Source organism: Alosa sapidissima, chromosome 2 (genome assembly GCF_018492685.1).
Source record: "Alosa sapidissima isolate fAloSap1 chromosome 2, fAloSap1.pri, whole genome shotgun sequence".
Taxonomy (NCBI): domain Eukaryota; kingdom Metazoa; phylum Chordata; class Actinopteri; order Clupeiformes; family Clupeidae; genus Alosa; species Alosa sapidissima.
The window spans coordinates 25,367,468-25,388,752 of NC_055958.1; the positions used below are offsets into that span (position 1 = coordinate 25,367,468).

A 21,285-nucleotide genomic window follows, 5' to 3' on the forward strand; every position below is an offset into this window, starting at 1 on the left:
TACTGTATGTTACATGAACATTTAAGTATCCAATATTAACACATATTGAATACTATTTCTAGAATATAAAGATAAAGAGGTTAGTGATGTGGATGGATACATTTAAAAAGATTAATCTCAGATTAATTTATTCATCTCAGTACGAAGATGAAGGTGAAATTCTCCTCTATTGAAATAATACTGACCTCAAATGTTAACCAAAAATACTTTATTCACAGTTAACACACATCTGAATACAATAAATAGAACATGACTTGAGAGATAAAGTATACTGCTAATTGTAATAAGACACAGAGATCGGAACTCAAAGCATAACGTGGAGTATGAGCGCCCATTTTACATGCTTTCAGCATAATAACAAAGTAAAACAAAACAGAAACAGAGATAAATTCCCCAAAGCGTTCTTTGTGGTGTGACTCAGCAAGGAACAACAATGCTACACCTGGTAAGAATTGAAACCATCTCCTGTTTGGAATGGGCCTTCAACGAGAGACATTGTAACATACAACACTGTTTTCAAACCTGAAGGCATTCATATGTACTGTACTCTATGCAGTGAGTCATTATGTAGCTAATGTGTGAGGGTCACTGACAATACTTCACATGCATAGTGCTATGTTCCAAACCATGCACTTCAGCAGTGTGTATGAGGGCTTTTATATACCCTATTTGCCCCCCCACTGTAAATAGCGATCCCCAGGACACTAAGCTCTGCCTAGTGCATTGTATTTGAATCCAGTGCTATGTGCAGAGACAGGGGCAGACCAGAACACATGCTCACTGTGACATTGGCATGCGTGTACACACACTGGACAGTCAACAAATGAATTGAAACCAAAGACATCAAATGATAGGCCATTGACTGGGTTTAACACTAGGCGTCATGCATAGCAAGTCAGTGTCACAGTGGTATAACTGTTAGTGCAAGAAGATTTTAAGTTAAGTTTTTTCTTTTCATTTTCTTAAGCCACATAAGCAACTAGACACTGTTAAGATAGAAGCATTTTAGGGTCAGTATATCTATATCTATATCTATATACCCCAAGTCTAAAAACAACAGAGTACATATGAAAGCCTAAGGAGTGCTTGCTTGATTTTTTTTCTCTCTTTAAAAAACAGCCTCCTGTGGTAACAGACCAGTGTCTCACACTCACACGTACACAAGCAGCAGCACAGAAAAGAAGAACCCAAGTAACCGCAGACACAAACGGATGCCTGCTTCCAGCTCAGCGCTCACCTGGCGCAGCCCCCAGACAGGGAGATACAAACCAGATTCACTTCATGTTCCTCTTTCAGAGTGTCATAGCAGAGCAATAAAGCCTTTGTATGAGAAAAATGGCAGTACTGTTCATGACAGAGGCAATCAAGCAGTCTCTGTTTACACAAAACACTGTTTTAACACAGCACATATACTTCCCATCTTATATAATGCAAACAGCAAAAGCAAAGTTTCATATACCAATCTGTCAGCAAAGTGCTGTCATAAGTCCTTCAATTATAGTGATTTGTTAATAAGACCTCTAAAATCACTTTTTTACGATCATAATTATATTTGCACATAAAAACATCCAGTAAAGCATTTTCCACTGAAGTTAAATGTATAAACATTGTTTAGTGACACACAGTACAAGAAAAGTGCATCAATTAACACCTTTGAGGATTACAAATTTAGCTATGAAGATCAATAGACATTCATATAATCTCTATATTTTCGCAAGTTTGAAGAAGTAAGGCTTCACTAGACAGAGCCTTCATGATGAAGGCATTGAGTGAATGTTTTCTCTTTTCTCCTACACACACAGTACAGTTCATAGTGTGCACTCAGCTGTACTCTCTAGGTTTCTCTTTGACTGATATGTTTCCCTGATCTTCTCTTCATATGATTAGCTGGTAAGAGACCAGAGTTCAGTGACATCTGATTTCAGCTGTACCTCTACACAAAGCGAGATAAAAACAGATCTACTGAATAGAAATACTTAAAGATGGATTCTGGGCAGAAATGTGCTTAAATTGTCCTCTCTATTTGGCCTCCTGGGTTTCTAGGGGCTACAGAGAAGAGCATCAGGGACATCTCAGAAGAGATATTCGAGGGACAATCACTTAGATGACAAACACAACCACTTGATTGGCCCCTTGGGTAAATGTAGGAGTGTTAATGTGATTGTTTACAGGGAGAGATTCAGACACATTAATCTTCCAGTGGAGACTTTGGTCAGTAGTAGCCAAGTGACTGCCCATCTAAGGAGTGGACTAACACCGAGTCCTCCTCTTCAGCTGAGCCAAGAGTGTTACTCAGTAACATTTACAATCAGTATGCATGAACACCAAGCATATCATTTATGGCACGAGAAAGCAGAGTACATGTGCAACTCATAGCATTTGGCACTTTTAAAAATAGAAAACAAAAATAAAACACTTGAGGTAGCAAAGTATATACACATATCCAAAAGCCTTTCTTTTTCCCTAGAGTCACAGTTTTTGAATACACATGATTTGATTCACATTCAGTTGTGGATATAGAACAGTGGAACGGGGATCCTCGCTGCTAGACACTGGGGTTCTTTGGCATATATTGAAGTCTGTGTAGGGATGGAGGGGGGTGTTAGGGTCACCTTGCAGTGTCTTTGAGGATTCAGGCTGGACCAGAGCACAACTCGTTCTACCCAGGGGCTGCTCAGTCTTTGATGTCCTTGGTCACCGTCACCTGAGAGATGGTCTTCTTGACCCGCAGGGCGGTGAGTCTCGCGGCGGGGTTGGCGTACCAGCACTCTCGGATGATTTTACCCATCACTCGCAACGCCTGCCAGGTTCAAAGAGACGGGAAATTCAGGACAATTCACACGGACGTGCAAGTGTTCCTCTCCATTTTTCTCTCTCTTTTTCTCTCCACTAACACACCCACACACACACACACACACACACACACACATATAAATATTGACACTCTCACAAGCACTAAAACTAATACACATTCCTGAAATATCACCTAGTCTGCAATATAAAGTGACACATCAAAGTGCAAATACAGTCTACAGAGGCCTTCGAGCTGCTCAAGGTTCCTGCAGACAGACAGCACAAAGCCAACTGTGACACCTGATTGCAACAGCAGGGTACTTTACCTTCAACTCTCTCTTCTCCTCCAGACTGCCGTCTCCACCACTTACCTCTCTGTCTTTCTCTCATCTCATTCTGCATCTTCTCCATAAACTTTTCTGGATTTCTTTTTCTTATTTTATCCATTACTCTTTACTCAACTCCAAGAAAGTTCCTCTTTACTGTTCTTAACATTTTCGTGTTGGTCTTTCTATTCTCCCCATTGTTCCTGTTTTTGTATTCCCACATCTAGCCCCTAGGGTTAGCGTTAGGATCAGGGTTTCTGCCCACAAATCTGTTTCCTGTCTGTGTTCCACTACTTCTCTCCAACCTCCATCTGCATTTTCATCCCTCTATTCTCCCCCTCCTCTCCTCACAGCTCTGCCACATCTCTCCACTCCTCTCCTCACAGCTCTGCCACATCTCTCCACTCCTCTCCTCTGTTCTCTCCTCTCCTCTCCTCTGTTCTCTCCTCTCCTCACAGCTCTGTCACATCTCTTCACTCCTCTCCTCTGTTTTCTCCTCTCCTCTGTTTTCTCCTCTCCTCTGTTCTCTCCTCTGTCCTCTCCTCTGTTTTCTCCTCTCCTCTGTTTTCTCCTCTCCTCTGTTCTCTCCTCTGTCCTCTCCTCTGTTTTCTCCTCTCCTCTGTTTTCTCCTCTCCTCTCCTCTGTTCTCTCCTCTCCTCACAGCTCTGCCACATCTCTCCACTCCTCTCCTCTGTCCTCTCCTCTGTCCTCTCCTCTGTTTTCTCCTCTGTTCTCTCCTCTGTTTTCTCCTCTCCTCTGTCCTCTCCTCTGTCCTCTCCTCTGTTCTCTCCTCTGTTCTCTCCTCTGTTTTCTCCTCTCCTCTGTCCTCTCTTTTGTCATCTCCTCTGTTCTCTCCTCCCCTCTCCTCTGTCCTCTCCTCTGTCCTCTCCTCTGTCCTCTCCTCTGTCCTCTCCTCTGTTTTCTCCTCTGTTCTCTCCTCTGTTTTCTCCTCTCCTCTGTCCTCTCCTCTGTCCTCTCCTCTGTTCTCTCCTCTCCTCTGTTCTCTCCTCTGTTTTCTCCTCTCCTCTGTCCTCTCTTTTGTCATCTCCTCTGTTCTCTCCTCCCCTCTCCTCTGTCCTCTCCTTTCTCCTCTCCTCTGTCCTCTCCTCTGTCCTCTCCTCTGTCCTCTCCTCTGTTTTCTTCTCTCTTCTGTTTTCTCCTCTCCTCTGTTCTCCTCTCCTCTGTCCTCTCCTCTCCTCACACCCTTATGAAAATTAACCATGGTTTTACTATGGTTTTTTGGTTTAATGTTTTTTTGGGTAACTATGATAACCATGGTTTATCACTATAATTGATTAAAAAAAAGCACCATGCCCCATGTGAGGATCGAACTCACAACCTTTAGATTAGATGACACGCTACCTACTGTGCGAATGATGCTTCAGCTGCAGTTGTCAGTACGGAGAGCTCATCAGGGTTTATCACTACACTTTTATCATAGTTGACTGTCGTTAAACCCTTGCATTACCATGGTAATTAATCATGGTTTTCCTCAGAAGGTATAAACCATGGTTTTCTTCAGAAGGTATAAAGCATAGTTGTTCCTAAGCCAACTTTGCAACATCATGGACTGTTACATAGTAGTTACACGGTTACCATGTTAAAACCATAGTAGTAGCACAGTCACCATGAAGTGCAATAGGGGAACCATGGTGGTGGTACCAAAGCTACTATGAAGAACTATGCATAAACCATAGTAGTACTATGGTTAGGAGCATGATGATCATCATCACCATGGGGTACCATGGTAAAACCACAGTTACTGCATAAAACCATAGGAAACCAGAGTGAATTTTCGTAAGGGCAGTTCTGCCACATCTCTCCTCTATTCTCTCCTCTCCTCTCCTCTGTCCTCTCTTCTCTCCTTTCCTCCCCTCTGTCCTCTCCTCCCCTCTGTCTCCTCTCCTCTGTCCTCTCCTCTCTCCTCTGTCCTCTCCTCCCCTCTGTCTCCTCTCCTCTGTTCTCTCCTCTCCTCTGTCCTCTCCTCTCTCCTCTCTGTCCTCTCCTCTCCTCTCTCCTCTCCTTTCCTCTGTCCTCTCCTCCCCTCTGTCTCCTCTCCTCTGTTCTCTCCTCTCATCTGTCCTCTCCTCTCCTCTCTCCTTTCCTCTCCTCACAACTCTACCACATCTCTCCTCTGTTCTACCCCCTCCATTGCTCACCTCACAGCTCTGCCACTGGTTGGGAATGTTGGGCCGGAGCTTCTGGTCACACACCACCTTCCTCATGTCCTCGATGGACGGATCCGAAGGCACCAAGTCATAATAAGGCAGCTGGAAATCTTCATGGATTCCTGACACAAAAAATGAAATTAAATTGTCAACAAACCTTTTTCAGTCATGTCGAGTTATAACAGCGGCAACACTTCTTTTCAAGGACTCAAGTTGAACGTGATTCTAAATACACTGTGTGCAAAATTATTAGGCAAGTGAGTATTTTGACCTTATTGCCATTTTCATGCATATTTTCCAACTCCAAGCTATATAAACTTGAATGCTAATTGGATTTAAGCATTATCAGGTGATGTGTATTTGTGTAATGAGGGAGGGAGTGGCCTATAGTGATCAACACCCTATATCAAGGTGTGCATAATTATTAGGCAGCTTCTTTACCTCAGACAAAATGGGCCAAAAAAGAGATTTAACAGACTCTGAAAAGTCAAAAATAGTAAAATGCCTTTCAGAGGGATGCAGCACTCTTGAAGTAGCAAAGATATTGAGGCGTGATCACCGAACAATCAAACGTTTCGTTGCAAATAGTCAACAGGGTCGCAAGAAACGTGTGGAGAAAAAAAAGGCGCAGATTAATTGCTAGAGACTTGAGAAGAATTAAACGTGAAGTTACCAGGAACCCATTAACCTCCAGTGCTGCCATATTCCAGAAATGCAACCTACCTGGAGTGTCCAGAAGTACAAGGTGTTCAGTGCTCAGAGACATGGCCCAGGTAAGAAAGGCTAAAACACGACCACCACTTAACAAGACTCATAAGTTGAAACGTCAAGCCTGGGCCAAGAAATATCTGAAGACAGATTTTTCAAAGGTTTTATGGACGGATGAAATGAGAGTGACTCTTGATGGACCAGATGGATGGGCCCGTGGCTGGATCACTAATGGGCACAGAGCTCCACTTCGAGTCAGACGCCAGCAAGGTGGAGGTGGGGTACTGGTATGGGCTGCTATACTTACAACCGGACCCGCGTCACACATAGCAGGTTGTTTGCGCCATGCCCCTTTTGAGGGGAAAACATTCCCTCAGAACAAGCCAGAGTGAACCGGTAGACATGTACCAACCACACAGCTAAGAACCCCTCCCTGAGTGTCTTTTGCCTACCATGTCCTCAAAAAAAATCCTGACAGAAGAAAATTATGGCTACAAGCCATAAGAAGAGAAGACTGTATGACACTTCTGGTCACTGAGTGGGGTTGTTGCACCACTTCGTACTCGGGAGACTGAAGGGACATGTTTTTATATTAATTGAATTAAGCTTGTGTAGGTATCCTTCACGGTCAACGACCGGCAAAGTGGTTATGTATTGAGTGGTCATATTGATTTGTGGTATTTTTTGTTATTATTTACTCCTGCGATTTCTGTACGAATTATGTTTATTGACCCTAATTTGCATTGGAGTTAATGAGAGGGGTTGTTTGTTTTCCCCCCGAAAGGGGCGGGAACGTTTGTCACGAGTCAAGTTCCCGGATGTGCCGGTCTAACGTATTATTATTAAGGATGAGTTAGTTGGACCTTTTAGAGTTGAAAATGGACTTAAAATCAACTCCCAAAACTACTGCCAGTTTTTAGAAGATACTTTCTTCAAGCAGTGGTACAGGAAAAAGTCTACATCCTTCAAGAAAGCCATGATTTTTATGCAGGACAATGCTCCATCACATGCATCTAAGTACTCCACTGCATGGCTAGCCAGCAAAGGCCTTAAAGATGACAGAATAATGACGTGGCCCCCTTCACCTGACCTAAACCCCATTGAGAACTTCATGACTGTTATTGAAAAGAAGGGTGGCTATATTGGTCACTGAATATTTTTTGAAATGTCAGAAGTGTGTATTTGTACATACTGAGTTGTTCATGTATTATTCTTACTCTAAGAAATGAAAATAAACAAGTGAGATGGGAACATTTTAGCTTTTCATTTAGTTGCATAACAATTCTGCACACTAATAGTTGCCTAATAATTCTGCACACATAGATATTTTCCTGATGAAGCCAAAACTCACTTTTCCTCTGTTAAATATTCAGATTTGAGGTGTATTAACATTTTTGATTGACTGGGAAAACTGTATTTGTTCAACGATACAATAAATCCTCAGGAATACAACTTGCCTAATAATTTTGCACACAGTGTAAATGGAACACTGTTGTGTTTTATGTGAGACAATGACAGAGCAGAGAAAGTTATGTAAACTAAAGAACAACATTTAATTGATCTTACAGACATGCAGACAAACCAGAAAAGTGGCACTGAAAGCAGATTTTACTCTGCAGACTGTTTGAATTTTCACCTAATTCTTTGGACGATGTTGATATACCGGTTATGTAATTTACACACAACAATAGTCACTAAGCTCTTTAAAATGAGAGAGCCCTAGCTGCAGTTTGCTCCAAATGTTTTGCCACAGTGAGTTTGGGATCACTGCAGTAGCTACAGTTCAACTAGTTAGACATGGCCCAAAACAATTTGGTCACAGAATTAAGAACACATAGCAACAACAACAAGTTTAATGTGTGTTTCCAAACTATTTTTGTAAGCATGCATTCCAATATATAGTGGTGTGCAAGGCATTGCTTACATTACCATGTAGTCATATCTACTATAGTATGTCAATAGTATATTATGCCCTACGTTCATAGGTGTCTGTGTGTGTGTGCATGAGATGTGGAGTCTGCAGTGAGTCATGGTCTGCAGTGACTCACTGTCCCCGTGCTGTGGTGTTGTGCTGCCACAGCTCCTACCTCGAAACGAGCAGCGGCGCGCCAGTTCCCAGAACACCAGCCCCAGCGAGTAGATGTCCGCCCGCTTGAATGTCTCGAAGCTGTTCATATTGATCGTGTCGTCCAGTATTTCAGGCGCCATGTACCTGCAAGGGATGAACTCATTTACTACCAATGAAGGAGAGCTGGAGGGAGGAGAGAGGGGGGTGGGGAAGCGGGGTGCTAGCACGGAGGGTAAACAATGACACATCTGTCTCTTCTCTTTCTCCAGGCAGTAACCTGAACCCAAAGGCAGGTCACTGAGTGGTCAGAGAGATAATGGGGGATGAGCATGTGCATACGTCCTCATCATCATATTAACATGTGAGAGCATATGGCGAGCTGCAAATAGCCGCTCTAAGCGAGTGGGTGTTGGGAGGGGGGGGGGGGGGGGGGTAAGGCCTCAGCTTATTTGGTTTGATACTGCATCATGCATTGGATTAGAGGGCGCACCCCCGACTGGCCAATAATGTCAAACTGACATTGACTGGCCAAGTGATTGCATTTCTATACTGCTTCTCCTTTTCACACCCTCCGTCCTTCCAAGCTGTCATTTTCGGGGGTGCGAAATCAATATTAATGTGAACACCTGTGTGGACACAGACGGCTGTGAATATGCCATTCGTACATGTAAGACAAGGAGCAGCTGGAGAGGTCTCACCTCTTGGTGCCCACTCGGTGATTGGCTGGGATGTCGATGGTGTTGGTGCCGGAGTCGTGTTTCACGGCCAGGCCCAGGTCGGCGATGACGGCAGTGCCATTCTTCTTCACCAGGATATTTTTGGACTTGATATCTCTGTGAGCAATGGCTGGTTTTCCTGTCGCACATAAAAAAAAGCCATGGGCAGTCAGACCCTTCCAACACTGTGTCTGTCAGGGTTTTTTGTAACTAAACTAATTATAGTCCTCCTGTGAGGTATGGAGCTGTTCAATGATGGGAGAGAAATTAATAGCGAGAGAGAGAGAGAGAGAGAGAGAGAGAGAAAGAGAGTGAAAACTTTTGAAATGTGTATGTTGAAGCAGGATACAGCTGGATTTAATACATATTTTTATACATATTTATTTGATAATATTGATAATTATTGATAAAACTGCTCTGTTGTATGTGAGACCATAAAAGAGTAAAGAAAGTTGAGTAAACTAAAGAACATTAACATTACAGACATGCAGACAAACTGGAAAAGAAAAATTGAAAGCAGATTTTGCTCTGCAGACTATTTGAATTTTCACCTAATTCTTTGGAACATTATCATATCCGTTATGTAATTTATTACACACAACAATAGTCACTAAGCTCTTTAAAATGAGAGCTCTCCAGCTGCAGTTTGTTCCAAATGCCACGGCAATAGCTGTGGTTCAAAGCATGGTCTGATGGACTGACAAAACTGCTCCCGAAATGGCTACCTGAATGTATAGAGGACAGAATTAAATCCAGTGACACCAATAGTCAAAACATCTCCTCCTTTCTCCTCCAGGCCTCAAATGTTCTTAATGAGCTACACATGAGTGCTTGCACTGGCAGCGATTGAATATTCAAAAACTATTTTGTTCCTGTATCAATTAAAATTGTCAACAGTCACCTAAAATGAAATAAAAAGCTGAGGTCATAGAGACTGCATCCCATGCTTCGGGTTCCTCAGGAGGATTTCTTTTTTGTCTGTTGTCTATTTTTACTGACATACCTATTTATTTAATTGTTTGTGTATCTAGGTCTGTCTGTGTTTGATTACATGGTTGTATGTTTTGTGGAGTTCAAGTAAAATTTCCCCATTACATATACCTGTCTAAATATATCTGTCTATCTATGAATCTAGCAGAGAAAGCAGGCCTCTCACCCTGAGTGCCAATGATCTCCATGTGGAGATGGGCCAGGCCGCTGGCGATGGACAGGGCCAGCACGATCATGGCTTCCACCGACAACGTGTACCTGTTCAGGTAGTCAAACAAGGAGCCGTGCTCGTGGTACTCAGACACCAGCCACAGCTGTGTCCACGAGCCATTATCTGAGGAGAGACACAGAGAGAGAGAGAGAGAGAGAGAGAGAGAGAGAGAGAGAGAAAGAGGGAGCTTTCTGCTTCCATGTCAGAGCACCAGAGCACATCACATGCTCCTCTTCCTGAACCAGGTTTCCAAGCGACAAGACATCTATTATTTTATTGTCTGAGATCGCCTGTTCCCAATAAAAGGAGGAGTAAACACACACACATACACACACACACACACACACACACCATACACACACACACACTCGGTAAATGACACTGCGACTAAGCTTAGCAGGGATGCACACGTGTAATCCCGTTGCAGGAACATGCCGCTGTGCCGATTACTGAAATTACCCCACCCATCAGCATGAAAAATTAAGACTTCTACAACAAGCCAGGATTCACAGCGTTGGTTACTGAGAGATGATACTCTATTCTCAGTCACACATATAATCATGTGATTCATATGATGCTCTGTTCAGAACCATTTCACAGCTCACTGTGAAATGGTTCACTGCATAAAGCTGCGGTGGATTGTCTGACCTTTATGAAGACAAGCAAACATAAAATTTGGTTTTACGTTAAAAAACAACAACAACAACTCTGATTTCCACATCTAGATTCCATGCTCTCAAACTAGTTTGAAAGAACTTGTGTGTCCTTTACTTAGTCTTTGAACTCTAGGAAAAGTAATGGAACTCCATGTGAGTGACTCACCTTTGTTGTCCGCGGCGATGAAGCCCAGGATGTTCTCGTGGCGAAGCATGATGGTCTGATAGATCTCGGCCTCGCGGAACCAGGAGCGCTCGTCTCTGGAGGAGAAGATTTTGACGGCCACGTCCTCACCACGCCACTTGCCCCGCCACACCTCCCCAAAGCGCCCCTTGCCGATGCTCTCCTGGAGGACGATGGTACGGGCAATGGTCCGCTGAACCAGCAGCGGCAAACCTGACAGAGATACATTATGATAAATAATCGCTAACCACCATTAATAACCACTAATTCCAGTCTAAAATCACTTGAGTAACACACTTTAGTTTCCTGCATATGCCATAGTTCTTTGTTTGGTCAATTCTCATGGGAAATAAATTGAGAGACTATCATAACTGTGAAACATGTCATAGATAGTAATCATGCACAGTTAGCATTTTAGCCAGTTTTGGCCATCATCAAAGAAACATGAAAAACTTGACTTAACAGAGCTAGGATTGTGTGCAAAAACAAGTTTTTCTCAGCACACACTATTAATGAGCAGGGAAAGGACCTTTCAAACAGATTTCCGGCCCCAATCCAACCCCTTACCACCCGCCCCATTCAGGAGAGCCACTGACCAGAGCCTGACCCAGAGGTGCTCATGTCATAGATCAGGTCCTTCAGACACTTCTCGGCGGACATGAGGCTTTGGTCGTCCAGCGGCTCCTCCACGTCCTGCTTGTGGCCTCTGGCGTGGGCACAGCGCTGACCCTGCAGGATGCACACGCCTATCATGATTCCCACACACAGCAGGCACGAGGGCACTAGGATCACCGCTGCCAGCTCCAACCGGCCCCAGCCAGGCCCTTCAGGAGGCTTCTCTGGAAACACACACACACACACACACACACATACACACACACACACAGATTTAATTATAGAATTCTACTAACGGACAGAGATGTTGAAATGTGAAATCCTCTGACCTATAGACCTCTGTTCATGTAATGGGGAGGTTTACAAAATATCTTCTAGTTTTGTATGATAGTGTATGTCAAATGCAACATTAACAAGCCCATGAGACAATGTAACTGTCTAATTGTCATTTATCAAAATGACTACGCCTGCTACTGTTAACATATAACCATCAATAACATGTGGATAAGCAACACAAACAGCAGGTAATGTACAGGCTGACTTTAGTTAAAAATACAGACATTTTGTACAATAAAAATATAATTTTGTTATTGTTTTCAATATGCATTTCTTTCTCTCTCACTCTATTCTCTCTTACACTCTGCAGGAAATTGACTTTTAAGGACGGAGGGCTAGAATAGCAGGGTATTCTGATGGAATCAATATGAATTCAGCAAATGAATGTGCTCTATACAAACTAGCTGGCTTTTCACTATTTAGTCTGGGATGACTACAAGTGAGAAAGGTATTCAGCTGTAGCAGGGACAAAAGTCAATATGTAAATAACAGCCCTTTCACAAAAGCCTAAGTGTGAATAAAGTCTGAATCATCTTCATGACGAAACAACAAGACAAAAACATCAAATCAGACCCCAGCGCAATTTATGACTCAAGATTAAACTCCTCGCTGCAATCTAATTTATTATCAGTGTGCCCACTGAAAAACAATTACTCATAGTATAGCAAAAGAAGATGAAAGATCAGTGGAAGCAATCTGGCCTCTGTGCAAGCCATGTGATTAAGTATCATTCAGGGGAATAGTGAGGGGCATTGACTTTTAGACGGCTGTCCTTGATGCGCAGAGTGGGCGAGAAGTAAGGTGACTTAGCTGAAAACAGCTCTGAGATGCCAACAAAATCTCTAATCAATGCCTCAGTCTTCCACAGACTGGTCCAGTATGATGATAGGAAGAGGAGCACTAATGTTAGTTGTTTATTTATTTTATCAACTCATTGTTTTGTTTTTTTTTCACTTTTGAAATGACATGTGGTGCAATACTTTGTGAAGCAATATTTGTTGATTTCTTTTTTCCCCTGATTTGTGTTGAAAATGAATACCACTTTCATAAAACAAGCATCCAAGCATATATCTTTACCCATTGGGACCAGTGGGGGATGTTGCAATGCTTGCTGACAAGTTGGGACCAGATAGGGAGTACGTGTGTGACAAGAACCAGAGTTGGGTATTTCAAAATGTGTTTTTTACTTTCCACCAGAAATAAAAAAAAACAGTCCAACTGGACCAAAAGTGGCAGAATCAGTCTCAGTTGAATGGGGAATTGTGTGATTCATGTGGAAGGGAGTGAAACTGGAGGCTCATACAGGAGGCACATTTCAAGTCAGCAAAACACAGATGACATTTAAAGGTACATGCCAACTTTCTGTGAAATTAGCTTATTAATAAATTAGTGAGTTAGACCAGTTAGCCTATACTGTAGCTAGCCTATAGCTAAAAGAAAGCTATAGGCTAGCTGTTCTAACTCACTTCCAGTGAATTGTGCTAAGCTAGGCTCACGGTGTCAAACTGGATTACTGCTCGTACAGAGAAGAGAAGGGTACATGTATGTATCCTCTTATCTAACTCTGGGGTTGACGGCAAATAAGCTAATTTTCCAAAAAGTTCCTTTGAGGTCAAGGGTGGAAAACAGACGGAGTTTGGCAGTGGCTACAATTTCAACTGAGACAGCTGTACAGCATATTTGACATGAGAATATCACTCTATATTATAGATTGTATGAGCAAAAAGATATAGCCCTCCTGATAAGAGAGGATCTTTGACCTCTCAAAGAGCTGTATGGCTGTGAACAGAGACACACTATAGCATCTCTAATCCTTGGCATATATATTTACTCACGGCACAGTTTTAGATGAAAACCATAAAGCCAGAGAGATATGATGTGCCTTAAGGCATTATAGATAGACACATGCTCTGCTTTTTGGGAATATCTCTGGTTTCTGTTTACCCAAATGTGTCTTATCAGCATAACTGTAGTGAGCCAAGGCCATAATGTGCACGTGAAAGGCTTTGGGGTTCTGTGATGCAATGAGGATACATGAGCTTTCTGTCCCAGCATGTTGAATGTACTTCAACAGCCTCTTGGGAGGAATGCAGTCTTAATGAAGATGTGATGTTAAAAGCCGCGGTGGATGACCACAGGGTTGTGGCCACTCTTGATGCAGGGGCGTGGGCTTACTCGATGCTAACGAGACACAGCCAGAGAAAACCATTGATTTTGGTTGGGCCAATTCACCAGTGCGAGCCTTTGGATGAGGCCACAGGTCCAACACCACGCTGACATCCACTCCCCCACAGCACTTTGGCTCATTTCATAGGCCTGCCAGACTGTTCGGACAACTGCCGAAGTGCTTTGTTGTTGATGTGATTGGTCCATAAGTGCTTTCTGGGGAAAAAACAGCACGCATGAACACAAAAAGCTCAGACTCTTTTTCCTTCCATTGCTTTCCCATCGCTTTAGTCATTTAACAAGCACTTGTGAATCGCCGAATCACTCAGTCTCAGTGCGTACAATCAATGTGGTAACCAGGGGAACAGCCATTACAAGCTTCACTGCATCGCAGTGTCAGGCGTCACAGCTGGGTAACACAGAGGTGGAACACTCCCATAGATACACTGCCCTTTGGATCAATAGCCCACTCATATACACATGCACTAGAGGGCCAAGTGGGGTTGTTTGTTGTTAGCATTTCCTTAACCTTTTAGCATTCAGTGATAATACAACCTGACAAAAATAATTCTGCTTATCTTAATGAATTAATAATTTAAAGGGACACCAGGCAACGTTTTCGTGTTAATTAATCATCTTCGTAAGTCGGTATATGGTTAAATTACTCATTACAGGGGGAATGAAGACTCTCTCGCCCGCCCCTACTGCCTGTAGGAAGAATATCCCGCTTGCAAGTTCAGTGTATCCGACCCACCGACCTTCAGTCTCACAAAGTCTCAGACATCGCGAGAAGCAGGATCAGTTTACATCCTGCATCCCCAGCACAGAGTCAGGCTAACGAAACGCTAGCGATTGTTGCAAACGTGTGTATAATGGCAGAGCCGGCGAAGAAGCAGCGAAACGGAAGATGCAAAGAAGGAAGAGCTTCAGACCGAGCGAGGGCTCGCACACGTATCGACACGTACAGACGCTAGGAGGAGCTTCGTAGAGAAAAAGCATCAGGCTTGCCTGGTGTCACTTTAAGGCAATAGATTCCCTCCTGTGTGAGTTGCCTCATTGTCTAATGCAGTATGTACTATAAAAATATTATCTATCGAAACTTTAAAAACTTAGCTGACCCAAACCATACATTAACACAGGAAGTCCCGCCCCTTTCCTATGCCTCTGCAAAACACCCTACTTACAATTCTTGACAGGATGAGGAACAATGCAAAGTGCAATGTCATAATATTCCCAAAATATCCATTACTATACTGATAAAACTATGGCACATATGATGAGAGACACTATACTGTTCCATTCTGTGCAGAACAATCCCTCAAAGGCTATTTCAGAGAGTACAAATGACAAATGTATCAGTCCATACTATATTATACACAAATTTAATCCCATTGAAAAACAACCAGATGACTATACCAACAACAACACTTGTCTACTAATTACCTCAGGCATTTCTGGGGCCATTATCTAAAACTCTTGCCAACTCAGGTGTCTGACCAGCTAACAAGCGGATGAGTGCAAGGCTTTGCAGGAACGAGAGAGGTATTTATAAACCCTCCCAACCACGTCACAGACTGCCCTGAGGTACACCCTGCTAGCACTATTATGTCACAGGATATAGACGTGGATCATCCCCCTGTGTGTGTCTGGCAAGGCTGTGGGTCTGAGCCCCAGGGAAGGAAATAGGGAAGGCCTGCGTGGGTGGAGGGGCCCAGCGGAGGGTGGGGGTGAGGGTGGGATACTCCTCCCCTGACACCCAGCCGACTGGTCATGTAAAGGTCCAGACAAACACACCCACGCGGTCGGACAATCTGTGCCTGAATAATGGAGCCGAGCTTTGAGGCAGGAGGAGAAGAGGAAAGGTCACCTGGTATTTTGGCTAATGAGTGGGTTTCCAGACAAACGTGAAAAGCCATCCTGGCACTTTTTAATTAAACATTGGTGAACTCCAGCGGCGCGGTTTGTTTGCTTAGCAACCAGTCAGCACTCTGAAACGCCACAGTGCATCTTTGTTATTCATTAGATTTATTCGGAAACTGATGATTTCTACAAGACTCTCTTGTCTCAAAGATGCTATTGAGCTGAATTTCAATTCAGAGCCATCATGTGGCCATGATAAATTGCTAACAAAGATATTCTCATGTAGAAGGGCAATCAAAATTAATTACCATTTACTCAGTTACTCAGCAAAACAGATAGTTTGACAAAGTAGTTGCAAGCTAGTAGTTAACCGAACAGCAGAAGCCCATCTTCCCACAGGCTGGGAGTTCCAGGTCTGAGGTGAGAGCTGGAGGTAAGCAGCATACCCGGATGCAAGTGCAGGGTCTCGTTGTTGCAGAAGTCGGTGAAGCAGCAGTTCCTCTTGGAGACGTTCCGCGAGCTGTAACAGAACACCTGGCCCCTCATCTCCGAGGGAGACAGGCAAGACTTGACGGCCTCCTCCCTGCCGTTGATGAGCATGACCGAGTTCCAGCAGGCCCCGTCCGCCCCCGTCTCACAGGTGTTGTTGGCACACAGCTGACACACACACTTCAGAGCTGGAGGAGAGAGGACAGAGGAGAGACATCAAGTCTTCATCAAAAACAATCAAATGTGACGACACTGCAATTTATTTGGCTTGGTAGTCAGTCTGAATGATATCAGTGCTGCTATAGCCGTTTTTGTGGAAGAAAAAGAGACAAAAAAAAGCGATCGAGATAAGGACCTTGAACAACGGCATATAAAAACACACCTGTGACAGCTTGAAGCTACTTGGAGGCTTTCTTTTGAAAGGTTCCTTGACTGAACCTAAAAGAATAAGAAATCAACAGACACTTCCATCCCACTCCCATTGTACACAGTCTCCTTCATAACAAAAGGGCTGTAAATAGACAGGCAGAAATTGGCTTTAATCCTGTTAGCTATAGGTTTTTCAGAGCCATCCATGGGAGCTGGTGGCTATTTGCTCTCTTAAGACACTATCTTCCCTGTGACATAACACAGATTGTTCACTTCAATTGCAGGAGAAATGTGCTTAATGCCACTTAGTCTAACACCCTAGCTAATCTTAACAGCTCGTCTGTACCTGCACTGTCCAGAGAAAGTCATCAACAACGCAGTGCTCAGCTTGTCAGTGGCAAATAAGTTGACTTTCACTGAGACCATCTGAAACTCATTTTCTGTGTTTCTGTGTCTGAAGTTCTGATTGAGGGCAATGAGATTCGGCCTAGACTCCATTGGATTTGTAAGTGAGATTGAGAATCTTTCAGTGAGGAATCACTCTGCTCTCTGAGCATACATCAGCACACTACAAATTTATAAATACATAGAAGAAAGAATTCATTCCAGAGGGTATCGACTTTTCACAGAAATTCAACACTTCCTTCAATAAACATCACATCAAAGTGAAGTCTCTCCTTGTTATTCAAGCTAAACTTATTAAATATCCGCCTCCATCCTGTTTTCAGATTTACAACGTTGTTTTTAATCAACCAACGTATGGCATTTTTGCTTGAGCTGTTCAGCGGTATAACTCTCCCTCAACATACACCGAATGATCTCAAAGATAAGCTGCCCTCATTGAAACTCAGTCTTTCTCAGTGACATCAAGAATCAGAGTTTAAGTGCTCAGTGACCATTATTCAGGGTTCCCAGGAGTCATAGAATTTCTGGAATATCATGGAATTTTGGAACATGGAAAGTCAGGGAATTTCATATTTTTGGGGGCATAGTCATGGAATATCAGGGAACTTTGTTGTAGCACTTTAAAGTTTACTTGCCAAAATACATTAATACAAATATTTAATGTGTATATCTGGTTATTAGATTTATTGTTTACTTGAGTAGCCCAACTTTTTAACCAACTGTTTATTCAATGCTCATTTATTAATTTCCTGCTCTAAAAAAGTAATAGATTATAGAGTAATACATAATTTTGTCAGGGAAAAGTCATGGAATTTTACATTTGACTTAGAGTGGGAACCCTGATTATCAAGCAGGCACAGTAAATCTGACCTTTGAAAAAAAATATATGAACCCACTCTGATGGTCCCATGGGTGGATATTTTAGAAATGTGCATACAAGTGTAAATGTATACAGTTGTATTACATCTTGTCCTGAGCTATATTCAGGGTTATCAGGAGTATAATCAACCTAGACACCTGTGAATATTTGCATTCACCTTCACACATATCGTATCCTTTACAGTTCACAATAAAAAAACACATATAGCCTATAGGAGTGCTCTCTCTTTGACACATTACCAGCCTGTCTGGGGCAATATAAGTAATTAAGTGCCTAAAATAAGGACTATCAGCCACAAAGCCAAGGGGGTAAATTCTCCCACAGGTGTAATTGACCTCGGAGTGATGGCACAGCCTCCGAGTGATGGCACAGCTGATCCATAAACACTGGTTCATTTCAGCTGGAGATTGGGGCAATTTTCCTGTCTGACAGGCTGAACCTTTTTGGGGTGTTTTTTTACTTTGGTTTCACTGAGACATATCACTCATCCTGTTTCCAAACCCCAGACATCATCGTCCACTCTAATATATTTGGGTTGAGTGCAGCTGAATTCTCAAAAGAGGAGCACTCTGTCTGCACTTATTATGCAGAGCTCCATCTTGCAGTGAGCAATGTGTCCAGATTGATGAGGCAATTTGGTGCAGATCTAAATACAGAACAACATGCCACACACTCTCTCTGTGTACATATGTACTAATGTGTTGAAAACAACTTACCTTGCATTGTTTTAACACATCTCTGTGTCCAGATAGGGACAACACAAGTTTGTGTTGTTTCCTTTTTTATTTGTTACACAAAATGTGTTGAAAATAACACCGCTTGTGTTGAAAACAACACAACTTGCATTGTTATTTTAACACATCTCTGTGTCCAGATAGGGACCACATATTTGTTTTAAGAGTGTAGAGAGAGTATGGACTGATAAAGTGCCCTAAATACTCAAATGGTGTGGGAGCTCAAACATTGTAACAGAGAAGGTGATATATGGCCCATATGCAATACTCATATCTTTTCCTACATGTGACACTGATCCGAGGACTCATTTCAGCGGCAAAGGTCTTTTCCATAAGTGACAGATTTTCTATCATTCTGAGTGTATAGTGACAGCCATGTGCTGTCCATTTCTGCCTGCTTATGCATGTTCTCTGTCACTAGCCAGGACAGAACACAACTAAGGGCACACTCACACTGTGCCATCTGTCCCGTACCTGAGTATGTTTGACCCCCAAAGTCCAGTTCGTTTGGCCAGTGTGATCACTCCGTACCATACCTGGACATGGGCCGCTTTTCGGTGCCCGGGTACGCTTGAGGAGGAGGGACACAGTACAGTTGGGCTTATGATGACGCCGATGCCAAGATTCTAGAGCACAGCAGCTCAACCGTGCCTGTGTACAGTTTGATAGTATGCAGTGTGAGTGCAAACCAAGAACGGGAGAGAACCGTACTCTGGCACAGTACAAGTGACCGTGCCCAGTTTTAGTACGCTCTTAGTGACTTGGTCAGTAATGACACAACTGTATTTTAGTATTCGTTTGCATTCAGGTTTTTGTGCAGTGGTTTCAATGAAGCAGTGGTGACATGGATTGACCAGAAGAGGTGTGTTTTAGTAAGTAAGTAAGTAAGTAAGTAATTTGAATGTACATAGCACACATATCCAAAGTGCTTCACAATAAAATAAAATACAACTGATAGCTCCAGACAAAAAAACAACAACTTTTATTTTGAATGGACAAACAGAATGCACACATATTTTTAAAAATGGGATTGAATAAAACTTAGTGCTGATTTAATGCCAGATCAGAACAGAACTAACTCTAGTAACATAGTAGCAACTATGAGGTCAATAACTGCACCATAGACTAATCCTGGACTGTGTTCTAGGAAAACTGGAATTAGATTCATTTGTATCTTGAGCCCATGAAAGAATGATTTAAATATGTTTTAAATGTTGGGTAATCCTGTGACACTTATACAGTTACTGCTGTTTATAAAGCTATTAGCTTGATTCATACATCTAATGGCTCTTTTGTTGTATGATATTTTCAGAGAGAGGTATTTATAATAAACCCTCCCAACCAACAATATTTTAATAATTTCAGTTTCAGCAGTGCTGGTCAGCTTTGCTTTTTAACATATTTTATATAGTCATTGTGTTATAAGAGCTGACAGATGTCAGCAAAGATTCAGTAAATTTAGTTTAAATATTTCATTGTCAATAGCTTAAGTCTAAAACGGTTTTGACGCGTATTGTTTGCAAGACAGTTTAACACTTAAAAGTAAGGAGCTGAGTTTTTCGCACTTTAAAAAGGTATGCAGCCTCAAATTAAATAAAGATAGGCTATAGTCTATGACGAGAGTTTTATGCTTGCAGTAAAGGTTTTCCCAACGCACCTGTGATCTGCTAATAAAATAATGAGAAACTCAGCACTGATCTTTTGACTTTCCCTATAAGTCTGTTATATAATGACCCCATTTAATTGCATAATGTCCAAAGTCCATGAGAAAATCGCTTATGTTAGTTAAAATTCATTATGAATGAAAGTCATCATCCGCCTGTCTGTGGTCATGGAGTTCATGCGCGCGCTTTCCCCATATTTTTGTATCTTAAGAAGATTAATTACGTGCGCAGTAATGCAAGAAGTTAACAGGTAGCTGGATTGCGTCTGAGTATTTTAAAGTCAATGCCATGTTTAGTTTGTATGGACAGCTACATCTAGCTCAGTCCTGTAATATATTTCACCAGTGAACTACAGCGTAGAAGAAAGTGAAAATAAACTGCTGTACCTGAGGTGAGCTGAGCGACGGAGAGAAATATCAACGTCGCCTCAACTGTGTACCTGAAGCGACTCATGATGGGAGGTAGCCTACATCTGCTTGACTCCAACACAGACGGTCTACACGGCTTTTCGCAGCAAAGTCATGGCAGTGTTCTTCGATGTTATTCCTTCACCCACATTTCAGTACTGCTCCACTCTAAATAACCAGAGCGAAAACTGAATACGCAATAGGAGTTTTGCCCCGCCTCCGTTGCCTGGAATGTAAGAGGATTAATGAGCAGACCTAGCGATAAATACGTGTGGATGTAGAGATGAACTTCTGCGTTGGTGACGGCAAGCTTGCTTAACAGTACTGCCACCCCGGTAAACAAGATATCAAGTGCACCGCATGGAGCATGTTTCTGAGTAGACTGACGCGTCTTGATGCGTCGAAGTGAGTTGTTAACATGCGGATTATGGGGAATCTCAATAGTTGACAGTCGCGCTGAATCCTTGTCAAAACAGGGATAAACTATACTTTTCACTATGCTTAAATAAATCCCATTTGTTTAACAACTCACATGTTTAA

At 42.6% G+C, this 21,285-nt stretch overlaps 1 protein-coding gene across 1 annotated transcript; it reads right to left on the reverse strand.

The window, feature by feature from the left end:
* Positions 1–191: 191 nt before the first annotated feature.
* Positions 192–21,084, reverse strand: LOC121687999 (activin receptor type-1C). The gene is made up of 9 exons (XM_042067274.1): positions 20,725–21,084; positions 16,244–16,474; positions 11,417–11,659; positions 10,803–11,033; positions 9,936–10,103; positions 8,762–8,918; positions 8,083–8,207; positions 5,279–5,409; positions 192–2,800 (listed from the first exon to the last, which is right to left on the reverse strand). The coding sequence occupies exons 1-9, from the start codon at positions 20,789–20,791 to the stop codon at positions 2,675–2,677; spliced, it is 1,479 nt and encodes a 492-aa protein (XP_041923208.1). The 5' UTR covers positions 20,792–21,084; the 3' UTR covers positions 192–2,674.
* Positions 21,085–21,285: the final 201 nt, after the last annotated feature.